Source organism: Uloborus diversus, chromosome 10 (assembly GCF_026930045.1).
Source record: "Uloborus diversus isolate 005 chromosome 10, Udiv.v.3.1, whole genome shotgun sequence".
Classification (NCBI taxonomy): domain Eukaryota; kingdom Metazoa; phylum Arthropoda; class Arachnida; order Araneae; family Uloboridae; genus Uloborus; species Uloborus diversus.
In genome coordinates, this window is record NC_072740.1 from 85,536,569 (window position 1) to 85,561,858 (window position 25,290).

The 25,290-nt window shown below is 34.0% G+C and overlaps 1 protein-coding gene across 1 annotated transcript in view; it reads right to left on the reverse strand.

The window, feature by feature from the left end:
• Nucleotides 1-17,805: 17,805 nt before the first annotated feature.
• The window catches only part of LOC129231081 (uncharacterized), a 41,788-nt gene continuing 34,303 nt past the window's right edge, over nucleotides 17,806-25,290 (reverse strand). Inside the window, exons 2-3 of the mRNA XM_054865327.1 lie at nucleotides 20,722-20,870; nucleotides 17,806-18,816 (exon numbers count right to left, since the gene is read on the reverse strand). Coding sequence (XP_054721302.1) covers nucleotides 17,806-18,816; nucleotides 20,722-20,870 — 1,160 coding nt within the window. The remainder of the gene's footprint in view (nucleotides 18,817-20,721; nucleotides 20,871-25,290) is intronic.

Genomic DNA, 25,290 nt, shown 5'->3' on the forward strand with positions numbered 1-25,290 from the left:
CAGTAAATTAAACAGCATACTGATTTCTGACACCAAGAATATGAAAATTAATAAATGTTCATTTTTGGAACACCCGGGAAGGCTAATAGGGAGAATATTCAACAAGAAGACAAGATATGATGGTTGAAGGGAAGGGGACATAACAGGAAGAACCTTTACAGAGTTAATTTTTGAAGGAAATATTTTGCCGGGAAATTGAACAGTTAAAGGGCTATTCCACGGAAAACGGTAATTTTTTCCTGCACGTGACGCTTCATATATTTCATAAAAAATAATTTAAAAGGGTAATGAACAAAATTTTGTTGCTTAAGACATCACAAACGCATGTGTGACTTCTTTAGCAAAACTTTCTTCAAAAATTATTTCTTTTTTATGAAATACAGAAACCGTCACGTGCGGGACAAAATGACCATTTTCAATGGAATAGGCACAGACATATTTTTTTTTCAATGGTTTAAATAATTATTTCTAAACTTATGAGATATGTTTCCTTTACATTGGAACCATAGCTTTCAAAATCTGCAGTTTGTTTCGTCATTGCTGTATTAATAGAGCAAAAATATTAGATTATCCACAAGCAAGTTACCAGAGGTTGACTTTAGATGTCACGCACGTGACGCATGTAAATAAATTTTAATTTAAATAACAAAATTGTTTCAGAAGTATCTTTGTATCAAATTTAAAGATTAAAAAAAATTGCTTACCCCAGTTTCATTAAAATATTAAGAGATATAACGAAATGTTAATGAAATTTAAGCGTATTTTTGTCCCACATGTGACGGAAGAATGGCCCTAAATAGTTTCAACTATGCAACAGGAAAAGAAAATAAATGTCAGAATGAAGTTATTTGATGCTCAACTACACAGGAGACAGAAAGAATCCTTACTTAAGACTTGATATCTGAAAGAAAGTTAATTTTGGCAGAAAATTAAATTTGCTGCTAAATATTCCTAATTGTTCAAGGAACAAAAATGCTTTACAGTACAATTTTCAATAGCGTTCATTAGAAACACATCTTTGCACACTAATGGCTAACAGGAGGAATCTGCCCTTAAGAATAGATGACAGGAATAAATTTAATTCTGGCAGTAATTAAATTAATTATACATCAAAATGGTTTTACTAAATGAAGGAAATTAAACAATTTACTCACGATAACAGATTTCTAGTTGACGCAGATCTACGCACGCTAAAGGCTGACAGGAACAATTCTGACAAAAGTCAACACGTCTGAGAAAAATGATTGTTAATTTTGGATAATTAAACAACTCAGTAGCTTTAATTATGCAAGGAAAAGGAAACATCTAAATGTTTCACAAAGGATAAACGTTTAATGATGTGAATACATGCACGCTTACAGGAAGAATCCTTAAGGACGTCTTAAAGAAATGTACGTTAATTTAGGCGGGAAATTAAAAGAAGCCTAATAGTTTCGATTATTCAAGGGGGGGGGGGGGGAGCAAAAATCTCAAGCACACGAGAAACGTTTATTTAATGCACACTTATGCAAGCTAACGTCTAACAACAATTCCCATATTATATTAGATATCTGAAAGACGTCTAATTATGGCATAAATAAATATAAATTTTGTCCGGTTAGAAAGTACAGATGCACAGAATGATAATCTAGAAAAAAAACCTAAGGCCTAGCCATAATAAATCTTAATACATGCTTTTAATTTCATGACCGTTGTACTGTCCAACAACAGATTGCATGGAATTTTCAAACGTCCAGGTCAACGAATCTATGTGAATAAGGGGGAAAAGTAAAAATTTGATGCGCGTATTCCGCTCATTTGAATGAGACTCTGCTTCTGCAAAAGCTGACATCGGTAAAAAAATAATAAATTTATCCATTTCCGGCTGTAAAACGGTGTTTGTCATTCCATACAATCCGTGGTCAGACAGTAAGCATAAATAAAGGAACATGTTCTTTTTCAAAATAAAAAAAACAAAAAGATACAACTTACTATAGTCACATCCAAGAAAATGTTTCACTTACTTTCATGCATATTTAATTGTAAAAATCTCATCATAATAAACACATTAACACATTACTCATTACTACATTCTTCAAGCCATTTTTTAAACCAAGCACGAGGTACAGGAAGAATCCTTGTCGCCAAGTCTTAGAATGATATCATTTAGCGCCAAAATATAGGGTTGCCTCCCGTTTATCTGTCAGGATCGTTCCTGCATTGACCGATTTTCATTTTGAAGACACATCTTGTTGTAGTAAAGAGGTGTTGCCACCCATTTTTACTTAAGTGTGTTAGTTTTCATATTGTTGAATGAGACGTCATTAACAATTGGCTTGCGTTCGGCGAACCTCACCGGCAGACCGGTGAGTAACCGGTGTAACCGCAACGTTCTTGACAGCTACCGGTAAACTGGGTACCGGTATATATAACGTTTCTAATAAAATCATGACGGTTCTAATAAAACTACAATTCAAATCCGGAAACGTGAAGTTATTAGCCAATATTTAAAGCTCAATAAACCTGATCTACTGTGTCTACAAATATTGCCTCAAGAAACGACTCTTCATTGGCAATTTTCTTTGAATGTTTTCCTCCCCTTTAATTCCTCATGAGTTTCTTGGGTAAAGGAAAATTAAAGTAAGACAAAACAACGTTAGAAGAAGCACAAATTTGTGCTTCTTCTAACGTTGTTTTGTCTTATTTACTGTTCAGCACAAAGGTATTTATTTTCTTAAAGGAAAATTGTTTATCAAAGCGTCTGAGACGGAAACGTAGCGTAAGATTTATGTTCGAGGTGAGTGTGCTGATGCGATTTTTAAACACTTTGTGAAACATTCAACAATAGTTAAATCCATTTTTGGGATAACAATTGGGACCGTGGTAGCCCGATTCGGTAGAGTGTCGGATTCGGGACAGGGGGGGGTCCTGAGTTCGAACCTCGATGGTCGAAGACCCACCGTCGTCATTAAAGGGGACTGGGCGACGTTAAATATGCTCGTGATCTCAATGTCCTCCAAGTGAAACGATACCTCTGGGGGTGCTAGCACCAAGTAGCTATTAGCTCTTGGTCTAGTTCTAAATTCTCATTAACTGTTCGATCCGGTGATGGTGCAGCCATTTATAGGTATAAAAAATAATGGAGGCAAGGCACTTAGTATGCAGTCCTCGACATAAATACAGTTGTAGTCAGTTGTGACTCGGAATCGGGATAACAATTTTATGAAAGAGGAATGTGCGTTATACTTCGAAAGAAATTTCATGCATAACTCTAATTTTTGACTGAAAAATTACTTTAAAAGGTTATTGAATGGTACACTTGGCAGAAATACTTGGGGTCATGTTGAAACTCATCAATTTCTCTGTTGGTAGTTTTTGGTTTTAATTTTTTGCTATTGGTCGTGTTATTATGTTCATTTGTATCAAGATAAACAATGCATAATCTAGATAATGTTACATGAATTCTTGGAATTTCATTGAATACAAAAGATGACAAGTGACGTTTTTAAAAGGTCCTCACACTTGGTACATAAATGGCTACAAAATGCTGTCAAATGACATTCGGAAAACGCTAACAGAAAAAGTCTGAAATGAGGTTGCCAGATGGGACATTTTGACTTCAAAATTGACGTGTCCAGAGCACATTTTAAAATTGTTTTGAAACTGTTGACATTCTACTTGGGTGGTTGTGGTCGAATAGAAATACTGGCGATGGCGGATCCAGAAATTGTACAAGGAGGAGACGGTTGATTTTTTATCTTACCTTTTACTGTGTTTCTGATTTACTCACGCATAGGTGGAGGGGGGAGGAGGCGGGGTTACAATATCATTTTGATCTTTTAAACAAATGAAATACAGAAAGTTTTCCTAGGAGGTTCCCGTACCTATTCCTTTCTGTTTCCATTTAAAGGAGTGAACTAAAATTTCGTTTTAAAACTTCAATTTCGTAGTAATTCCGGGTGATGTTTCAAAGTCTCATAATAGGATTGAAGGTCGTCTGAAATTGCTCTTCTTTTGGAACGTTTCAGCTTCGAAAAATTACCGGATTAAAGTCACACTGAACCCATTCCTTTTCCTAATTCCACTACTTGAGATGTCTACAATCGCGCCTTTAAGACTTAAATTTTTTAAAATGCTCTTCAAACTCCGCCTTCTAACATCATCAAAGATCGCCCGAAATTGTCTTTTTGAAGCTTTAATTTCAAAAAGTTTCCGGGAGGTAGATCCGACTTCCTTTCCTTAACGTCGTTAAAGATGTCCTACACACCAATATTTGCGTTTTAGAACTTCAATTAGAAAAAATGGCCTATCCAGGATCCCTCAAGGGATAAGCAATTGTCCTCATCACCCTTCCGTTGTATTCGTCCTTGGTTACCAGTTAACCCGCGGTTGATTTTATTACGTTGGTGGTGAATGTGGGAAGTGCGCATAGAAGATTTTCGAAAGTTTGTAAGATTTTCGAAACTTTGATCAAAATTAATATTATGAATTTCTTAGAGACTAATAGTCTGTTGATTAGTTTGCAGTAGGGGTTCAGGAAAGGTAAATCGTGTGCTACTAATTTATTGCATTTCTACGACAAGGTGTTGTTTATATTGATTTTCAAAAAGCTTTCGATAAGGTACCGCATGTTGCTCTACTTAGCAAATTAGCTGATATAGGAATAGGAGGGAAAACTTTCATTTGAGTAAAAAACTGGCTGACCGGAAGGAAACAAAGGGTAGTTGTAGGGGAAATTATTCTAAATGGAGTGAGGTTTTAAGCGGGATTCTTCAAGGACCAGTGTTAGGGCCTGTTTTGTTCATTGTTTTCATGAACGATATTCATAAAAATATTTCTGGGAAAATGAATTGTTTTGCTGATGATGTCAAAGTTATGGGGATTGCAGATAATGAAGAACAAGTTAATCCGCTGCAAGAGGATCTAGATCATATTACGGAGTGGGCTGATAAATGGGGTACGGCTGTTAATGTTGGGAAATGTCAAGTGTTGTATTTAGGGCATGGACATAAGTGTACAAATTATTATTTGCAAGGTTCAGTCATTAGTCAGGCAGAAAAAGTTACTGATCTGGGCGTCTTAATAAGTCAGGATTTAAAGTTTAGCCAACAGTGCAGCATAGCTAGTAGCAAAGCCAATAAGATGCTTGGGTTTATCAATAGATCTATTTCAAACAAATCTAAAGAAGTTCTTCTGCCCTTATATAGAAGTTTGGTAAGACCTCATTTGGAGTATGCTGTTCAGTTTTGGTCTTCTTATCTTAAGAAAGATATTAATGTATTGGAAAGGGTTCAAACGCGGTCTACAAGGCTAATAAATGGACTTTCTCATTTAGACTACGATTCCAGGCTTACAGTGCTAAAAATGTACAGTCTTGAGCAAAGAAGAGACCGAGGGACATGATTCAGTTGTTTAAATTTATTAAAATAAAAGATGTTACGGGGCTAAAGTTTTGCACTGAAAACAGGACAAGGGGTCATTGTTTTAAGCTATTTAAATCTCAGGCCCTTGGAATAGCTTACCGGAAGAGGTGGTAATGAGCAAGGGAGTAGATAGTTTTAAGAGGGCCATTGATCTTCATTGGGGATTGTAAATTGACTAGGACCAGCCTAGCTGATCCCAGAGCCTGTTGCTGGTCGTCACTTTTGTATTTGCATTTGTATTTGTATATAAAATCGGCAAGCCGGTAACTTTATAGGTGAGCTTCCCGAAGTGTGGTCCACAGACCCCTTGGGGTCCGAAGACTTTAGTAGAGGATTCACGGCAAACTTTGAAAATAAATAAATAAAAATGTTAAATACTGCAATGTGCTTTTGGATTTTAAAACAAAGATTTTCTGTTGGAACTGGTAAAAGAATTAATTCTTGGGTTTGAAAAATCCATAAGATTTAATTTGAAAGGGCAAATAAAGCTATGACTGCATGGAAAAAATAGTTGGCTCAACTATCACGCTGTGGAAGTCGAGAATTTGTACAATACTATATGAAGAAAGCCATTATAATTCCTTGCCACTTCATGCAGAAGTGAAGTGGTTATCTCATGTGAACAGTTGCTGGATCTTCCGTTTTACCCAACCGTGGCAATTCTTGAATCAGCCACCCTCACTCATCTTCCTTCACGTTTTTGTGCGGAATTTCAAAAAAAAAAAAAAAAAAAAAGAAAAGAAAAGAAAAGAAAAAACCCCCCGCAAAAATGGGTGAATTCCCCCCCCCCCCCCAGGTCCATTACTGCGTGGAAAAGCTCTTTCACGATTACTGGAATTACGTTCTGAATTCCTACATCTGTTGGTCGAACACAATGTCAAACTAGTCAGTTTTCAGTGATGAAGAACGTCAATGTAGATTTTTGTAATTAGAATTTATTCATGAAAATGAAAGGGATGAGTGCTTTTCTGCTAGAGAATATTATCACAAGTTATACTAATAACAAACTTCGCATTTTCATAAGAAAAATCCTGTCAGAGGCAGAATCTGTTGAGAAAAGGTAAAAAGATAGGTGGAGTGTTTTCCAGTTTTGAGTGAGTTTTCAAAGGAAAATTTTGTGGAGTCGATCTCGTTGGCTGATGAAAAATGTAAGCGCCTTCGAATGATAGAATAGTTTTTTGTGCACTACTTCAAAACATCTCAAAATAAAATGCTGCGAAATCATGCATAGGTGGTCAAACAGTTTTCTGTTTCTACAAAGCTGCGCAGTCTATTGTTATGTAAAAATGAATGTGTGATGCACATAACTTCTGACTGTAACTTAAAACCTACTTTCCATTATAATCCTCCCCCCTCCGGATTCTTCTAAAAAACAAGAAATACCAACCGCACATTGGAAAAGCAAATCCTGTTCTTCCATTTCCGCAACTTACCTTTGTGAATCCGTATTTTCTAGCTGTGCAGCCACCAAAACTAAATAACGAAGCGGTCTAGATTTTAATCTTGACATTTTACTCCAGATACCAAAAATTAAACCCAATACATAAAAATTGTGCCAGCTAAAGCAATGTGTCGCTCTTCCAATTTGATGCTTATAATTTCGAATTTTAATGGTTTCTTTACCTATTGATTTCTGTCTATTCAATTTAATTTTTGTACTCCAGAAATTCTCAATAAAGTTCGACACAGTACTATCGTGGAAAGGTAAAGAGCAGCATCTGCAGAAATAAGGTTTTGGTATATTTGAGGAGAAACGCGCTTTACATTTCCCTCTAAAAATAGTGAAATGTTGAAATTCGACTTTTTTCGTGCTTTACATTCAACGGAAACAAAACAAACAAGTTTTGCACATTAAAGCTGAAGTACAATAGGTGACAAAAAGAGGCCAATCCACGGAAAATAAGACATCAGCATCAAAATTTAAAATACACTTTATACCACCATGTTATGTGTCAGTTTATTCACCAGAAAGTACAGATTCCTATTTCAGTGTGTGAAATATCCCAGTTCTTACAGTAAATTCAGTTTCAAAAAACAAAGATTATCTTTTTTGAACATTTTTGCAGTTAAAAACTATCAAGTTCTCAGCCTGGGATCTGTCAGCATTAGATTCGGTTTGGAAGAATCCGTTTTATGGTATTCTAGTCATTCCACATAGTCATTTTCCAGTTGTCAACTTTTTTTGTCAATAGCAGTTTTTTTAATTATAGGTAAACAAAATTAGCTAAAATCTTTGACGCCCGTAACCAAAAACACCTATTTGTTATTATGTAACAATATACATTTACTATAAAAGTTTGACATTTTGGTTTTTCAATGAGCTCAATCATTCTAATAACACACATTTCTAATTCTATTAAGAAGAAATTCTGTCTATCAGCTATGTTAGTTACGGGTGTGATATTTTTTAGGTCTAATTCCAATTTTCGTCCGATTTTTGCCAAATGTAGCACAGAGGTTCTTTGATACTCAGAAATTCCCTTAGGGGTTTTCGTCTTCTATGGGGGGGGGGGGCGTCACCCCCTTACTCTCCACAGGGAACTTTCCTTATACAAATAAACAGTTTCGTCGTATCTTTGCCAAACTTAGCGCAGAGGTCCTTTGATGCTTAGGAATGGGGTTTTAGCGAGAAAATTCGTGAAGCGAAATGGTTACGCTGATGAATAACAATTACTAAATTTTTGGAATTTTAAAATGATCCAAAGAACAGTAAAATTTTGAGTCATAAAATTGCTCTTTTCTACACGACGACGGAAAATTTTAACTTATTTTATTTTTTGTTTCAAGCCAGATTGTTGAACATGCGTCACTTGACACATCTTTTGTTTTCGAAGTAGACAGTGCAACGTCGGGCAACGCATCAAGTATTAACTGAAAATCATTGCAGATTACAATGTTGATGACATCCACAGAAAAAATAGCAAAGTTTCCTGCCAAATTAAAGTAGCACCAGTCAAATACAGACGACATTTCGAGAAGGAAAGAGTACGTGATATGGAAAAAAAAGTTAAATAAATAAAAAAAAAGATGTCTCAAAACCTAGAATTCAAAGCATAGGGAGAAACTCAAAACAAAGGGAATAGCAAAGAACAAGACAACCTTTAAGTCGTTTGCAAATATTTGCTTAAGGTATCTGTTACTGATAATACAGGGTGGCCAGTAATTAACGCGCTGAGTTAAAAATTAATTTCTCGAAAACTGCTGATTAAAAAAATTTTATTTAAATTTTAAAACGAAGTACAATACATGGGAATTTTTTTTATACATGTTCCATGTGTCTTTGATCTCTAGCTATAATATGGCGCAACCGAATAGCAAAATTCTGCTTCACTCAATAAAGGGTCGAAGTTTCAATGCTTCTTTCAATAATATTTTGAATTGCAGTTTTCAGGTCATCAATATGCTCTAGGAGTTTCTAGCGTAAACTTTATCTTTGATATAACCCCTCAAAAATAAATCGCAGGGGTTCAAGTCCGGAGAATTGGGTGCCCAATCAATTCTCATATTTTTCGATTTTGGGTAGCCTAAGGCCAAAATCCGCCCATTAAACTGCTCTTCAAGCAGACAAAGCACTTCATTGGTACGATGAGGTGGTGCGCTGTCTTGTTTTGAATTGCTGGAACGAACTGATTTCCCAAAATTTCCAAATATCGTTCAGAAGTGAGTCTGTTCGTTGTCTTAAACTTAAACTCAGTCGCAAACTTTCTTTGACTCCTAAATGGGTTGTTGTTGTTCGAAAAATACGCTCGAACCATGAAAAAGCGCTCAAAAACGCTATATCTCGACATTTTCACTGAAAAATAAACAACAAAAGTCAACTCAATGAGACTGCCAAAACAAACCCGCCAACACATTGAATCTAACCGCCAAGCTTGAACTTGATACACCAAGCAGTTTTCGAGAAATTAAGATTTCTTTTCTATGCGTTAATTACTGGTCACCCTGTATTTTGAATGTAGGAAATGTTGTAGAAATTTCCCTATTTACAAAGATATTATCGATAAACACTAGAAACAGTGCCCAAATCATAGATGAAGATGAGGATTTATTGGAACTGAAATATTTGAAGAGACAAGGAAAGGTGTAGGCTTTTTTTGAAGAAGTTAAGTGGGAAACCAAAACTCACTCAACTGATTGTAAGCTTCCACAGTCTGCAATGATAAACTCGAATAAGGACATCTAATCTTCAAATGAACTTATTGGAAAACCTTTTTGCTGAAAATTTCATGATTGATGCTTATATATCTAAAAAATATATTAAAACTTATTCTTTAATATAATTATATTTGCACAAATGCCGTACGGTGTCACAACCGTAATCGCTTTTGTCATAACCTGAGTATCCACAATCGAAAAATCATAAAATTCTATTTTTCATCAAAGATGCTTAGTTTTTTTTTTAAAAAATTAAATAGGCCCTGAATCATTGAGAATTTGTTTTAAAAATCCAGAAGATCATAAGTACAATAAATTCACAGAAAAGTTGCATTTCTTCATTAAATGAAAAAAAGTGTTTTTTTTTTTTTGCCACGACCGTAATTAGACATTTTCTAGATTTCCACTAAAATCTCAAACTAATATTAGGTTATAATTAAGATGGATGTGAATTTTATCATTCCTTGTTTTCATCAAAACAAGGCATTTGTGAATAAAATATGAGCAACTGAAGTTTTGTGAATGACACGAAAGGAAACCCTGGATTGACCCAAATGCAGAAAGTGAAATAAAAACTTGCAGATAATGCCATTTACCTTTCCAAGGCAGTGCTAACTACCTACCTAGTGTTTCTCAAATAGTAATGTTTCCCGCTAATTAATAATGGTTAATTTAATTAAGCTCAATTAACTAGTATCTTTCCCTCTTATAACAGGGGTCCGCACTGAACATTGTTGTAAGAAAGGGGTGCGCTGGGAAGCGTTTTCGAAGCCCTGCATAGAATACTGAAATCTAAGGCCTAAGGCCTAGAGAGCTATAAAGAGGGCGAGGTGGGAGATAAAGCATATATTTCTATAGAACGCTTCTGATTAGTCCCCGGTTATCCTGAGTAAGCTAGAGTCGTTATATTTCACACAACTTTTTAATTCTGAAAAGCGGCAGATTAAAAAAATGCTTGGACGTTTCGCCTTATCAATCAATCCTATCTTGACAGTTAGATATTGTTATGATACTAATAAAACACATAAAAATTGCCATTAACCAACTTCTCTACTCAGGTGACGTTTAGTAAACGCAATTTCAAGTCACAGAAATTTAAAAGCGTTTGTAATAAATTATGAAATTTCTGAAACGGCAGTTTTAACACAGAAACGTAAATTGAATGTATAGTTTACGACCTTTAATAAACGGGTAACCTTTCAAAAACACAATAAAAATGGCAATCAATGTCGTTTATTAAACGCCATTCTGATCCCAGTAACGTTTACTGCGCTTTTAATCATAACCATAATCAACGACAGTCTAGAGTATATTCTTTCGATTTCACCGAAGTGGTTCGCCGGCATTTTGAAGTTCAGAAAGACTGATCTATTGTGTCGGAAAATACAGTCTATTCCGGTTAATAGGACCACATTGGGACAGGTCCACTTTGGTCCTAATAACCGGTTGGTCCGATTAAGCAAACAGGACCTATGTAGCTTGACTGAACATGTTATACACAAAACATTTAAATGCCATTATTATTATTGGGAACCCCACATGTATAGTGATCGCACAAAGAAGAAAAATTACTGTTTACGAAAAAAAAATCAGTTAAAAATAAATTGAAATACAGCGGAGAATCTTTTTACACTCGTTTAACAACATGTTCAAACTGATATTCCTTTCAGTCAGCGTGATTTAGTTCAATGTTCACTAAAAATATGAGAGTGAAAAAAATAAGTGCTAGAAAGTACCAGTTAGCCATTAAGAATTTCAATGAAATGAAAATTACAATTTTTTTTTTAAATTAGCATATTATTAGACTTGTTAACTTAACAGAATAAATTTGAAATTTCACTGATTTTTTTTTAGTCTGCTGGAACAGTGCTGCCAAGCAAAGGAGTTTCGTTAACCATTTTTTCCCCCGTTGATGTTGCTGGGTTTCATTGAAAGTTACAAAGGAACCAATATTAATTTTTATTGCACTGACTATGAAATTCGTTCACTGACTTGAAATCCACTTCAAGCGGGCAATTTCTAGATTTTTTCCAATTTGTTCTCATGTTCCTTTGTCCGATTAAGCGAATTTTTCGTCCCTATAAGCGTATAATATTAGGCTTGTGTAATGGAATTTGTTTTGGTTCTTTAAGATTTGATCCGGATAAGCGGCTGGTCGGATTAATCGGTGATCCAATTAAGCGGATTCACCAAGAAAGCTACTCATCGGTAATTTTTTCAATGTTTTCCTCCCCTTTACTCCTCAGAAGTATTTGTCGGGGAAATGGAAAGCTATTTTAAAATTTTCTATGACGGAAGTGTTGTATATGATATTTGTTCGATGTGAGCGTGGAACAATGACCAATAGTCATTTTTGGAATAACAACGCTCTGGAAGAGAAATGCGATTCAAAGTACGTATAACGGTTAATTATTTTGTACGTTGTCTCGTGCACCATAGGACTGGTCTTTGGAATATTGTGAAAGAAATATAAATAGGGGAGGGTGGGGCGAGATGAGATATTTAATCAAAAAACAGTTGTGGTGTCATAAATAAACTCGAGAACTGTGTGTTCATTTTTTAGTAAGTTATCGCCCTATAATCAGGGCAAAGGCAGAAATACACGAAATACACCGCTAGCTCAGTCATGCAGACCTCGACTGGAATGACTGAGGTGGCGGTGTATTTCCTGTATGTGTTAATTATCTTTCACGTATTACAAAAGTATAAAATTTGACTAAATATCCTATTTCCAACAGAAAAGTTTTGACGCATATTTTAATTTGATGAGTCGAAATCCCATATTACCCCACCAGGTGGGGTAAAGATTCAGGGGGGGGGGAAGATTCAGTGTTTGCATAAGTCATAAAGATGAACAGCTTCATTGTCTTCATCCTCCTCTCCTGCACACGAACAATGAGCCTGTGTCTTGCATTCCCAGCACCTAATCCATCCTTATCTCGATTGGGAATATAAATATCCACTGTTAAGTTATTCGACATCAGATGGCTCTGACGACGATGAAGAATCATTTCGCTTTCCTTTAAGTATAGTTTTTGGTTTTGATTTTTCAGTCTTCATTCTTTTGTTTTTATCTTTTGGCTGACCAACTTTTGTTGTTGCACTAGTTGATGGGGTCAAGGAAAAATTTCAATCATCTTCGATCTTCTCCTCTTCCTGTTTAGATTTTTCTATTCTCTTCTCATGTCTCTGCTTAGAGATTTTCCCATTTTCTTCTCCTCCTCCTGCATAAATTTTTCCATTTTCAAACCCTCTTTCTGCTTAGTTTTTTTTTTTTTTTTTCATTTTCTTCCCCTCTCTCTGCTTAGATTTTTCTATTTTCCACCATTCTTTTCAGTCTTCACCACAAGAAGGTCCTTTCTTTCAATCCTAAAGAAGGTCTCCTTCTTCCAAAGAAAACATAGTTTTCATTGAGCCCAAAGGTTTAACTAGATCTAAACTTGAGGTTTCTTTACTTGAACAAAATTTTCCAGATAATGAAATCGTAAGAACACTTCTGTCCAATGGCTATTTTTTTTAGCTTCTTTCACTTTTCTATAAAGTGTAGCCGTGGTATATTATAAGCGCGGGATGGTCTCTTAAATACCATTTCTCCACTCACTATGGATTCAATGGAATGCTGCATTGATTCTTGTGACCAAATTCGTCTTCCATTGGTTGGTTCTTACCATCTTAAAAAATCTGAACAGAATAAAAAACAAATTTCAGTGTATGTGGGTAAGATGAGATAGTATCCCATCATGCCCCTCTTAAAATATCTCATCTTGCACCACTGACGCCATTCCGCGTGTTCTCTGTCTAATCAAGCTTAGGTAATCAGCAAAATTACATTGAATCACTGTAAATTTATTCTTTAGAGTTGCGGATTACGATTATATGAGAGTAAAAACTATTAGAAAAATCGTACTCACCAAACTACACTTGGAAAGGAGATCCAACAAAATAAGAGCACGACAAAACGTACAAAAATTCAGAGAAAAACTTTGTGTGTTACAAATGCAGCGCACAACCTGATTGATTCGACCAACGTGGTTTCTCTTTCTCCCAGCGCAGTTACTTGACTACTTTTTCGATAGATATCAACACCCACTTAGTGAGGAGCTTCAGTATCTCCTCTTGCCTCGCTATCTCATCTTACCCCACTCTTCCCTACATAATTCTAATTTTTAGCTGAAAAGTTGTGATTTTTATTTTGAATAGTTACTAAATGATAATTCGCTGAAAAAAAATATAAATTTTTGTTTTCATACTACTATTTTTCACGCTTTTAAAAGATTGATCAAAAATATGAGCTGTACTTATCTATTTTCGTTTGCTAAAATAAGAATCCGAATCACTTGTCTTTTATCTTTAAGCAAGTTGTCCAATCGAAATCAGCACTGTAAAAAGATTGTATAAGGTTACCAGTATTAATGGGTGTAACGTTACACGAATTCTGGAATGCGTAATGTCATTGTTTTAAAAATTCATCTTGTTAAAGGAACCTTGCACTATGGTTTGCGTAAAATCCTTCCTGAAGTCAGTAGAATTAAAAGCGAATGCGTGAAGATCAGCATCGGTGCAGAACTGGAAATCTTGTTAGCGGAACGAAAACCGGCCTTTGAGGCCGAGCGATAAAAATCTCTTGCTTTGCGACCCGTCAGTGAGACTTATGTTGTGGGTTCGGACACCAGTTAAGTGTCCTGGGGGATATTTCCTCTCTTAGTACAATAAAAATGTCTTGTTTGTACATCAAAATAAATAAAAAATTGGTGTATATTGGTTGGTGAAAAAACATGAACTTGAAAAACTATAAATAAACGAATGGTTGAAAGTAAAAGCTGTAAAGAAGACAAAAAACAATGGGTTATTTCTAACACGATTGCTTTTTATACCGTTCTAACGAAATATTGTAACCTATTAACTTATGTTTGTATTTTCCATTTCAAACGTATAGAAAGAAACTATTACTTGATCATTTAATATGTCTGGATAATTTAAACCATCAAATAATTAACTTGAAATATAAGTCAACATACAATTAAAAATGAGTACCCGTTCAAGAAAGTCAGACGAAAGCTTAATTTTTAATAATGTGTAACTTTTCAGGCAATTTCTCTGCAAGCGTACAACAAATTCTGGTGTAAACTTACGCAGATTTTAGTGACACGTTACGCTATAGTTACATTACTATGATATAACCTTCCACAAGCGATGTGTAACTTTACACCAGTTACATCAGTGAAGTTACTCCAGAGTGGTGGAGGTAGCTATGCTGCCATCGATTTTATGGAATAAGGTTACACAAAATTTTTTACAGTGAGCTGTCGAAAATGGAATAGTTACGTTGCCGTGATATGATTTGAATTTTATTGTTCATCTACTTTAGATTAAGCTTTTTACAAACGTTTCCTTCACGCTGAATATTAGGACACACATGAGTGTGCTTCATGTTAATCATCACCACCGTATTATTCATCAAATTGCAGTGAATTTAGATCATTGGAAAAGATCTCTGCCCTGTTCACCTCATCGGCCCAAAAAAAAAAAAAAAAAAAAAAAAAAAACAGAAGAAAATGATTTTTACATTAACGATATTTTCCTTCAGTTGTTTCAAGTTTAAAGCAAATTTTCATTTAGACTTAAATTTTTCAGAAACGTTTTTCAGGAGCATTATAAAAAGAGTGATAGATCCGAATTAGTGACATAATGAAGTGCGATTTAACGTTGTACTGTACAGGAAATAAGATTTCCAGGATAGGTTTTAATGTACGTTTTAGGACAAAAAACTGGACACAAATATCATTCAATTTTATTACAAAATGTTTAGAAGTTACAAAAGAAATATAGTAAGCACAACAGAAACACAAAACTTGTAAACAATGCCTTTTTAAACATTTCACTGTTCAAAAGCCATAGTACGTAGCATCAGTGCTGGTGGAAAATTATCATTTTTCCAACTTACAAAAAAATCAGTAGTACTTAAACAGCAGAAACGCGAGGTTTCTGTGCAGTCTACTGAATCCTTTGACGACCATTAAAGTTCACGTTCTCTACGATCTATTTCAAACGGCCAAGAACGTGAAGTTAATATTTTAAGCTTAAAACTGTACTGCTAGTATATGTTGCATGGTTATCTCTTATATGTTCAGTGGGTGTACAAGATTAATATTTTACATTCTACAGAATTTAGTAGGGGTTAGGGCATCAGAATACCCCATATATGGTTGTTTTATTTTATTTATTATCGGATTATATAGTCAGTGTCAAAGTCGAAGTAAGACTTCTTTTATCTGTATTCAAAACTGAAATTACATTGCACTCATGCATGCAAAGGAAATTTTCTCGTATATTGAGTGTTTGAGTGTACTTATTTTTTATATTTTTATTTTAACAATAAAGTGTTATCATTTTCTTTTTTTTATAAGTATATACATAATTTTAATTTTTATTTTCTGTTTATGAGTGCTGATTCATGATAAGAGTACATAAACTATAATACATTAAAATTCTTTTAAAATGTATTCAGATTTATTTTGCCGCTTATACCGCCAACACGCGTACGTGACCAGATTTTCGAGTTTGCAAGGCTAATCATACGATAGATACTAAGAGTAATGAAGTAGGTCCAATATAAACAGTATGGCCGTCAGGAGATTAAGTGTGCTGTCGCTAAACGGTAAAAATCGAAATGTTTAGTAATGAAGCATAGGTAATCAATAAAAAAAAAAAAAAAGTAGTACTTTTTCGGTAGATACACACTACCGAAATATTAGGTTCTTTTTCGTATTTTCTTTTTCTTCCAATACATCATTTCATAAAAGATGTTCGGATGTCTCTTGAATTATTTAAATGTTGATTTTTCAAACTATGAATTTATAGACTTCGATTTTCTCTTTAGTTCCTTTGTTGAACGAATGTTCTAATGAAACGTAATTTTTCATAAAAAACTTTTGAAATAAATCATTTGGAGTGTAATTAAACATATAAAAATAAAACATTTTCCTGAGTTAGTGCTTATTGACAAATGTTGCAACATTTCTTGGCCTTTTTTACTTATTGATGGATTGATGGATAGAAAAAAAAACGACATAGAACAGAAGACTTCAATGAATTACTTGAATCAGTTCACTACTAGGATCGCAAAATTTAGACTGTAATTTTAATGAAAATTGTGTAAAAATTTATTTGCAGCAAAAGTATTCATTTAATTTGAATAATTTTACTGCAAATGATACTGCTAGTTTTTAATTTCTTTTCATATTTAAATTCATTATTACTCATTTATAGAATTCAAGAAACCTGTCACGTTAATTGGAAGCAGCATTATGAAAAGAATGGAATCTTCGTTAACTGAATAGTTGCAAGTAACAACTTAGGTTTTGAGAGACCTTCACTACATCTTGCTTTAATATTAATATGAAAATTATTTTTTCTTGAATACATGTGTATATTTACACAACAGTTTAAAACTTCAGTGTCTTTTTCTTTATCATAAGCAAATATGTAATCCGAAATAAATTATATTTATTGTGTGCGACAGCGCAGCCAGAAATACCTTCTGGAGGGGGTTTTTGATCAAAAATGCTTTCGGGAGGGGATTTTTTTTAATCAAAAATACCTTTTGGAGGTTTTTTTTTTTAAATCAAAAATACCTTCTGAAGGGGATTTTTTGATTATAAATACCATCTGAAGAGTTTTTTTTTTTTTTTTTGATCAAAACAGCCCTTTCATATGCTTAAACTACTGCATTATAATTTGCATTTATGTTAAAACCAATCCTCTAGGGGGTATTTTCACCCCAAACCTCCTTTCGCTGCCCCGCTGTGTGTGTGTGCGTGTATATGTGCGAGCGAACGTTTAAGGAAATGCTTACTGAAACATGGATGAATAGTGGGAGAAATGAATCCCTGAATGTCATTCATAATTCCCTTTTCTATAAAAAAAATGAAGGACGTTGTGTAGTCGTGTTTGTTATTATACTTAAGATGATTTAAAGAAAAACCATTTTTAAAAGAAAGGGGAGCACATTATAAAAATAATGCATGTAATATTCGTTTTGCGACTAAAGTGCTTATACTATAGTGCGATAACACGGAAAAATGTTTCCCATAAAACCAACAGAAGTTAAAACCTCACGTCATAAACATCGAGCAGTGAAACCTATTGTTAGTGAAATAATAATTTGAACGGAGTATTACACAGCTTTTTAAAGTCGATTATGACTTGTTATTAATTCCAGTTCTTGATGTTAGTTGACTAGAACTTTTCAGCATATAGAGTGATAAATGGATTCATCATCTATACAAGAAGTCACGTAACCATCATCTGAGTTAGTGCGGCGTTGAAACTCATGTTTTCTGTGACTTGGACCTTTCAACATCAGCGACTCTTTTGAAGCAGCTACTTTTACCGTTAAGCATTTCTTACCTTTATATTTGGTATAATATGCTTTTAATATATCAAATGGTGGCTTAGAGTTTTCGTAAATTTTATCCGACAGCTCAAATTTTCTTGCTTTTCGGAACATCCAAAACTTTTTGGGAAAGATGTACCCGCGGTATGTGTATTTTAAAAAATCAATTAATTCACACGTTGGAAGTACTGGCTTTACTTCTTTACAAACATTTCGCTGATTGTTGCTTTCAGGCGGTATTTTTGGCGTAGGTGTTCTAGCTGGAACTGGTGGAGCTAGTGGTTTTTTATCTAATGTTTTGGTTCGCGTATTTTTGGTTGGTTTCGGAACAACATGGTGGGCGACTCGTATTTGCTGCCTCCATCTGTCCCCTTCCACTGTGCAAAACTGGCACATGCGTCTATATACTTCAGACCGCTGCAAAATTCTTTCATCTGTAGCTTTTACAAACGAAAATTCGGAATTTGCATTGATCTCCAACAAAATAGGCTCATTATCAACTAGGGTACAGCCTAATATTATGGTTTCCCGCCGTACCTCTTCTAATTTTATAATATTTGTGAAAGGAAGAGCAACTGGTGGCTTTGCTCCAGAAATAATTCGAACAAGAGTTGGCGTTTTTGTAACTTTCAACAAATTCGACATCAGAAATACATGATTCAAAGTATGATTTTTTGAGCTGGCTATGCAATAAAAATGACCTTTGACACCGTATGGTAAATAAATTGTCTCTCCATGTTGAGTTAAACATTTTAAGTACATCATAAAATCAGGATGAACACCTCGTTTGCTTGCTGCCATGATATTTTGCCGGTTCAAATCTTCATATGGTCCAACAGTTTTGAGTACTTGTCCACCTGTTACCTGGAAAATGAACATGCGTTAGTATCTAAAAAGATTTAAGAGTCTGTATAAATGAAAACTGCGCAGTTTTTTAGTTCAGTATTTTAGCTATTGGGTTACTCATTTAGAAACTTAGCTCATTTTTCTATAGAATGAAAAGAAACATTAGAAACGCAGAATAAAATAATAGAAAGAAATAACACGAAAAATGAAAAAAAAAAAAAAAAACAGCATGCTTAGAAAGGTGATTTTTTGCATCAATAGTTTATCAAAATAGATCAAATATGGAAAAGAAATCAATGCTTTAGATGAAAATAATTACAGATTATTTCTCAATGCATAGTTGTTTTACAGGTTGACTAGAAATGGCGTATCGATCATTTGGTACAATATACTATAACTACTGATGATTTTGCTATTACTCGATCCTCAAAAAAAAAAAAAAAAAAAAAAAAAAAATCATTCACAAATTGTTCTTTGTTCTAACTCGAATTTGTTTCAAACATGAGGGCGGACGAAAATAAGATTTTGGAGCTTCATCGTGAAGGAAAGTATGGGTGTGAGATTGCACGATTGCTTCAAATGCCTCATATAGTCGTTTTAAAAGCAATCAGAAGAAAGAATCCGCACTGCAATGACTACTACCATTTCTGATGCAAAGTAAAGAAATTATACAATCGTCATTATGATCAGGTTTGATCAGCAGTTTCACCAGGCAAGTCCTCTATGGTTCATCCTTGTGTTTCATTTGGGTTTATTTCGGAATTCAATCCAAACAATTGATAGTCTACATCAGCGATTCTCGAGCGGTGGTCCAGCTATACAAAAGTTCATGTGGACCGGCGCCGTTCCACTTTACAGTTTGACCGGTCTACACATATTTGCTAGTCCACATTAAAAACTTTTCCATACTGAAAAAAGAAAGCGACATAATAGTAATATCATACATGACATCTTTAACGACAACTTTGTGATTAATTTTTGTAGTTCCTTATGGTTTTTCAGCTATGTTTATTAGTTATGTATAATTATTACAATAATTGCGTACCTTTTTCATAAAGTTCAAATATTTCTTGTTACAGTCCTTTAACTCTAAGTTAAGCTTTATTGATATATTTATAAATTTTTTAATCATTATCATTATGTAAAAAAAAAGAAAATCTTCAGTTGGAAAATTTATTTTTTCAGTATTTGGCGGTTCTCGAATCTATTTTTTTTTCGCAAAGAAAAAAAAAAGGGGGGGGGGGGAATCTCCCCGGTCCGTAAAAATATATAAATAGCAATTCAATAGTATTTAATAGTCCAAAAATGATAATTTTTTAGCAAAAAAAAAAAAAAAAAGGGGGGGGGGGGGGGAGGGGGCGGGGAGGAAGGAAAAAAAAAACATCGCCAGTCCATGATGTTTTTTTCAAAAGCTCCCTCCGGTTCGCAGGTCAAAAAAGGTTAAGAAACTCTGGTCTACATTACCACAAAGGAGCAAATTTTCTCACAGAACAAACAAATTGTAAATTACAAGAACTATATTTCAAGGATGAACTAAAAGATCATGCTTTAAACTACAAGAAAAATATTTCAAGGTAGAACTGAAAGAAGTGTAAAACTAAAGCATAAATATTTTTTCAAATTAACATTATTACGAGAGAAAAGGAGACTTTATCACAAGACGCTAATGGTGGTTCTAACATCCCAATACATTTTGTTAAGTGTCTCTGTTGTTTTGGAAGACTCTGACAAGTCCATTACAAGAGTTCTAAATAGTACCGCCTAATGCACCGCTGTTTAACTCCAGGTTCCAAACGACACCGGTTAGTCACCTTTAGTTTTAACAGTGGTAGTTTTAGTTTTTATTTCAACGGATTTGCAAATGTGAATTACTTCAATTTTAAAAGGAGATCATTTAAGCATTTCTGGAAAGCGTCTACTTACTACAGTTCGGCACATTCCTGCCGGCGTAGCTTTTAGTCCAACGACTGAATCTTGCACGAGAAACATTGGAACCATAGCTCTGGCAACTTCTCCAACAGTAGAAAAATATCCAGCAGTTCTTCCATCATTTTTAACCATTGCTAGCCATCCTACGATATGCAAAAATATTCACAATCAAACTACGGTATGCAAAAGCGCAAAAAATATAATCTCAAAAAATAAATGAGTAATAAATATGTAAGGAAAGAATTAATAATTAAGATAAAAAATAGTTAAGACATAACTGATGAAAAACACTTAAAATAAATAAATAAAATAATGATCCTTATTTCAGCAGTTTTATATCATTTCTTTCACTGCAAAATGAGGGTTATGAATTGCAACATTTTCCTGAGGTTTTCGAGTTTTAAGATCTGTAACAACTGTACAATGAGTTGTTTGTGCAACGCTAAAAATATTTATTTTACACACCCTTTCGTTGCAATGCAATGTCAATTATTTTTTTGAGACACCAAATCAAATACAACGACGCACATAGGAGTATTTGCATCAAAAAACCGGACAAAATTATTTGATGCTATTTTTTGTCATACATTGCCTTGAAACTTGCTACTCGATCAAAATATGATGTTTATTTAAAGGAAAAAAGATATTTCTTAGAAAATTATTTTCTTTTTTTCCTCTTCTATACACTTACCGCAATTAAATGGTTGCTCATCTAGTATTTATTACAGCGTGCTTGCTTCTAGCGATCATCATATTTACTCCGCCTATGGAAAACGACTTTGTTCTTTAGAGCTGCCTAGGTCTACTACCACTTCTTTAGTAGGGGTTAGAATTTCCTAAGTGTCTGTTTAGTCTGCATCGGTTACAATCCACTCGTGAAAATTACTGTGAAAAATGCCCTTGGTGATGCGCTTATTTCGGGATACAGCTGCCTTCTCTGAAAACTAAGCAATTGGTTGGATTGCTTGAGATGTAAACTTCAGCACCTGGCATCAAAATTTATATATACTTTTAGGCATAGAATGATAATCTTACTCGTATAGGTCGACAAAATCAAACAGAAGAAGGAATAATATTTTGTAATTTTGTTTCCTTTCCCATCAATAATTGCAACTAGTAGTGTGAGCTCTGTTTTATTTCCATCGTTTTCGGTAATGTTTTAAAATTTTTATTTATACTATGTGTGCTGGTGTTCATCATATCCCTATTTTTATATCAGCACCATATTTTGCTTTTTTCCCTCTGAAGACGTCCCCCCCCCCCACATTGTTCAATTATACTTATACAGTCGTAACCATCGTGGTCAAGCAGCATGTGAAGTTGAACAGGGACGTAGCCAAGGGGGGTCCTGGGGGTCCGGACCCCCCCCTTCCTGATAGGTCACTGTCCCCTGCACTTACATAAACAGAATTTTCCAAAAAAAATTAAATAAAAAATTCTTTTGTCCTAAATATTTTCATTAAGCGACAACTTTCTCACGTTCAGTTTAGTTCAGAACAACAGAACCGCTGGGAGTGGGGGGGGGGGGGGGGGAGCTACAGAAGTCTTCAACCCGTGGTACGCGTCGCAGACCTCTGCCCAAAGGAGACATTTTATCTTAGTCCCCTGCCTCGCAAGAAAATCACCAGCAGCTATCCGAAAAAGGAGACATTATCGTAGTGCCCCTCCCCGCAAGGAAATCGCCGGCAGCTCGTAAGCAAACATTTATTGTTAACGAAAGCTTGATGAGAGTCATCAATGATGAAAATGTCGGAGACAGGAAATTTGTAGGAATGTTTTTGCGGGAAGGTCATACAAAGAGGAAAGCGACAGTGGGGTCAGCCGCCCTTGTAATATAGCACCGTCTTTTTAGAAGATGCCTAAGGCTCCTAGAGTCGTGGATAGTGCAGAACTCTGTTAGGTCGCACATTCACTTTCTCTATCGCTGCCATTGGTGTGGGTCGGTTGGACGAATGTTTTCCTCCTTAGTTAAAGGGAAAAATCAGGAGCAAAATCATAAACACATAAGAAAAAATTAGCCAACCCCCACTGGGTAAGTTGTATTGCATTTTTTTTAATGTGTTTTCTTTCTTTTTTTTTTTTTTAACAATAGGAGCAATTTTATGCATTCTCATTTATGCGTTTCTCATTTATTTAAAAATTTATTCAGACAAAAATAGCATCGAATATAATTTCATTTTTCAACCAATCAATTCAATTTATTTCATTTATAATTTTCATTCGTAACAATGATGAATTACTTATATCATTGTGTCCCGGAAGCTCGCAATTTTTAGCATTCATCTAATACTCTAAACCTAAGATAAATAAATACCTTTGTGCTGAACAATAAAGTAAGACAAAACAACGTAAGTAGAAGCACATTTGTGCTTCTGCTTACGTTGTTTTATCTTACTTTACTCTAAACCTAGTTATTTTACTAACAATACGGAAATATAAAAATTTTAAATTTCTACCCTTTTTCTTTGGAGGTAATATTTGCCTTATTTGTGATAATACGGCAGCACTAAAATTAGATCCCAAATAAGATATACTGTAAAAAGCTAATCATCCTTCGGTGACAAATATAAAAGGTTTAGAGGTAGTTTGAAGCCTCAATTAGCAAACATTTTGCTCTAAGTCATCAGATGTTATAATCTAAAGGTTTAAAAGAAGACAAATCTCTTGTAAAAACTCTAAGAAAAGTTGTAAATGCCTTTCTACAACATGGTTGTAGATTGCCTTTCTACAACCATGAAACTAATGTCTGGAAATTCGTTCTGAATATTAGTTCATTTTCATCACTAGGTAACAGATTTTTTTTTTTTCTTTCACTCTTTCTGAGCAAAAATGTACCGAAAAAAAACTAGAATTTTTGCGAATGTTTTATCTCTTGCGTTTTTATATATGATTTATAAAAAAGGAAAAAAAATATGTATCTGGAGGTAGTAAAAAAAAAAGATGAATAAATAAAGGTTAATACTAATGTAACAAAATTGATTTCATTGATATCAAAGTTTAAAAAAACAAAGAAATTGAGTTAAAAAAAAGTTTGTATGTGTTTGATTTTTTTTAGTTTTAAGTTTGGAATTATTAACACATGTGTAAAGATGTATAAGTTTAAAGATACATATATGTTTCACAATGAAATTATTTTAAATCATTATTTTAAAATACTAACTGAATTGTGTTCACGAGGTCAAAAGGAAAAGTTATTAATGAGTTTAACTGAAAATATATATTTTCTTCTATCTTTTAGTTCGATTTTTCGAATAAAATACTATATAATATTCGTGCATATGCTTCATTTAGCAAATTTTTTGATAGCTATTTACTGACTTCTTTGTATTTAAGAATTATTTAATAAGTATATGTACATTCATGATTAAAAAGCACAGTAGACTCCGAATGCAAGAATAATAGTTGTTGTTCTTATCCTCATATGTATAACAGCCAATGATCGAGTAACGCTCTTGACCTCATCAACAATGAATGTCGCTCCACGCCATGATAATTTGATAGAATGTTATGGTAATGTTTAAAATGCAGGGAAAGGCTTTATTGTAACAAGGCTGAACTGGATCCAGTAACTTAACTGTTTTACTGGTGAGACTGTCATTTCAGGGCACTAAAGAAACGAAAAGGTGGTCAACAATGAACGTTATCTACTGAAGCTTAGGGTTAATGAACTGGAGTTAAGGTTTAAAATATCAACTATCAAAATGTCACCAAACAGGCAATTTCTTCGTTCAAATGTGGAATCAATTTTCATCCATCATATCTTGACGGGCGATTTTCTAGTTATTATATAATTTCAAAATATCAATTTAAATCATATCTAGATTTTTAATTTACAACTTTTCTTCGAGTTTTTACAAGAGATTTGTCTTCTTTTAAACATTTAGATTATAACATTTGAAGACTTAGAGCAAAATGTTTGCTAATTGAGTCTTCAAACTAGCTATAAACCTTTTATATTTGTCACCGAAATATGATTAGCTTTTTACAGTATATCTAATTTTGGTGCTGCCGTATTATCACAAATAAGGCAAAGATTACCTCCTAAAGGATCGAAATCGGATGACTACCGCCAAATGTAGAAATTTAAAATTTTTATATTTCCATATTGTTAGTAAAATAACTAGATTTAAAGTGTCAAATTTTGTTGTGATGATTCATTACTGTTACTATCGGTCATTTCCCTACAGTTGTTGTTTAAATTGAAATTTTAAATTTAGAATGGAACATTTTACACAGAAGTTGTTTTGAATCAGCTTAATATACTAAATCAAATCCATAGTTCTGTTCATTTGTTTTCCTGAAGAGGGGTAAAGACTATACATAAAAATACTATGTATATACAATGTGTTCGTAAGTGTATTTATTCATTTTCCTAAGTTCTAAAAGTAATGCTTCCTCTTATCACCCTTAAATGACTCTGCATGCGAAACTCCTAAAATAGAAAATGTGCAAGAAAAATGTTTAATATCTTTGATGGCCTATAAAATAGTATTTATAAACAAATTATCATTCAAATTTTCTTCAAAATTTTGACAAAGAAATTTAATTGTTTAACTTAATTCA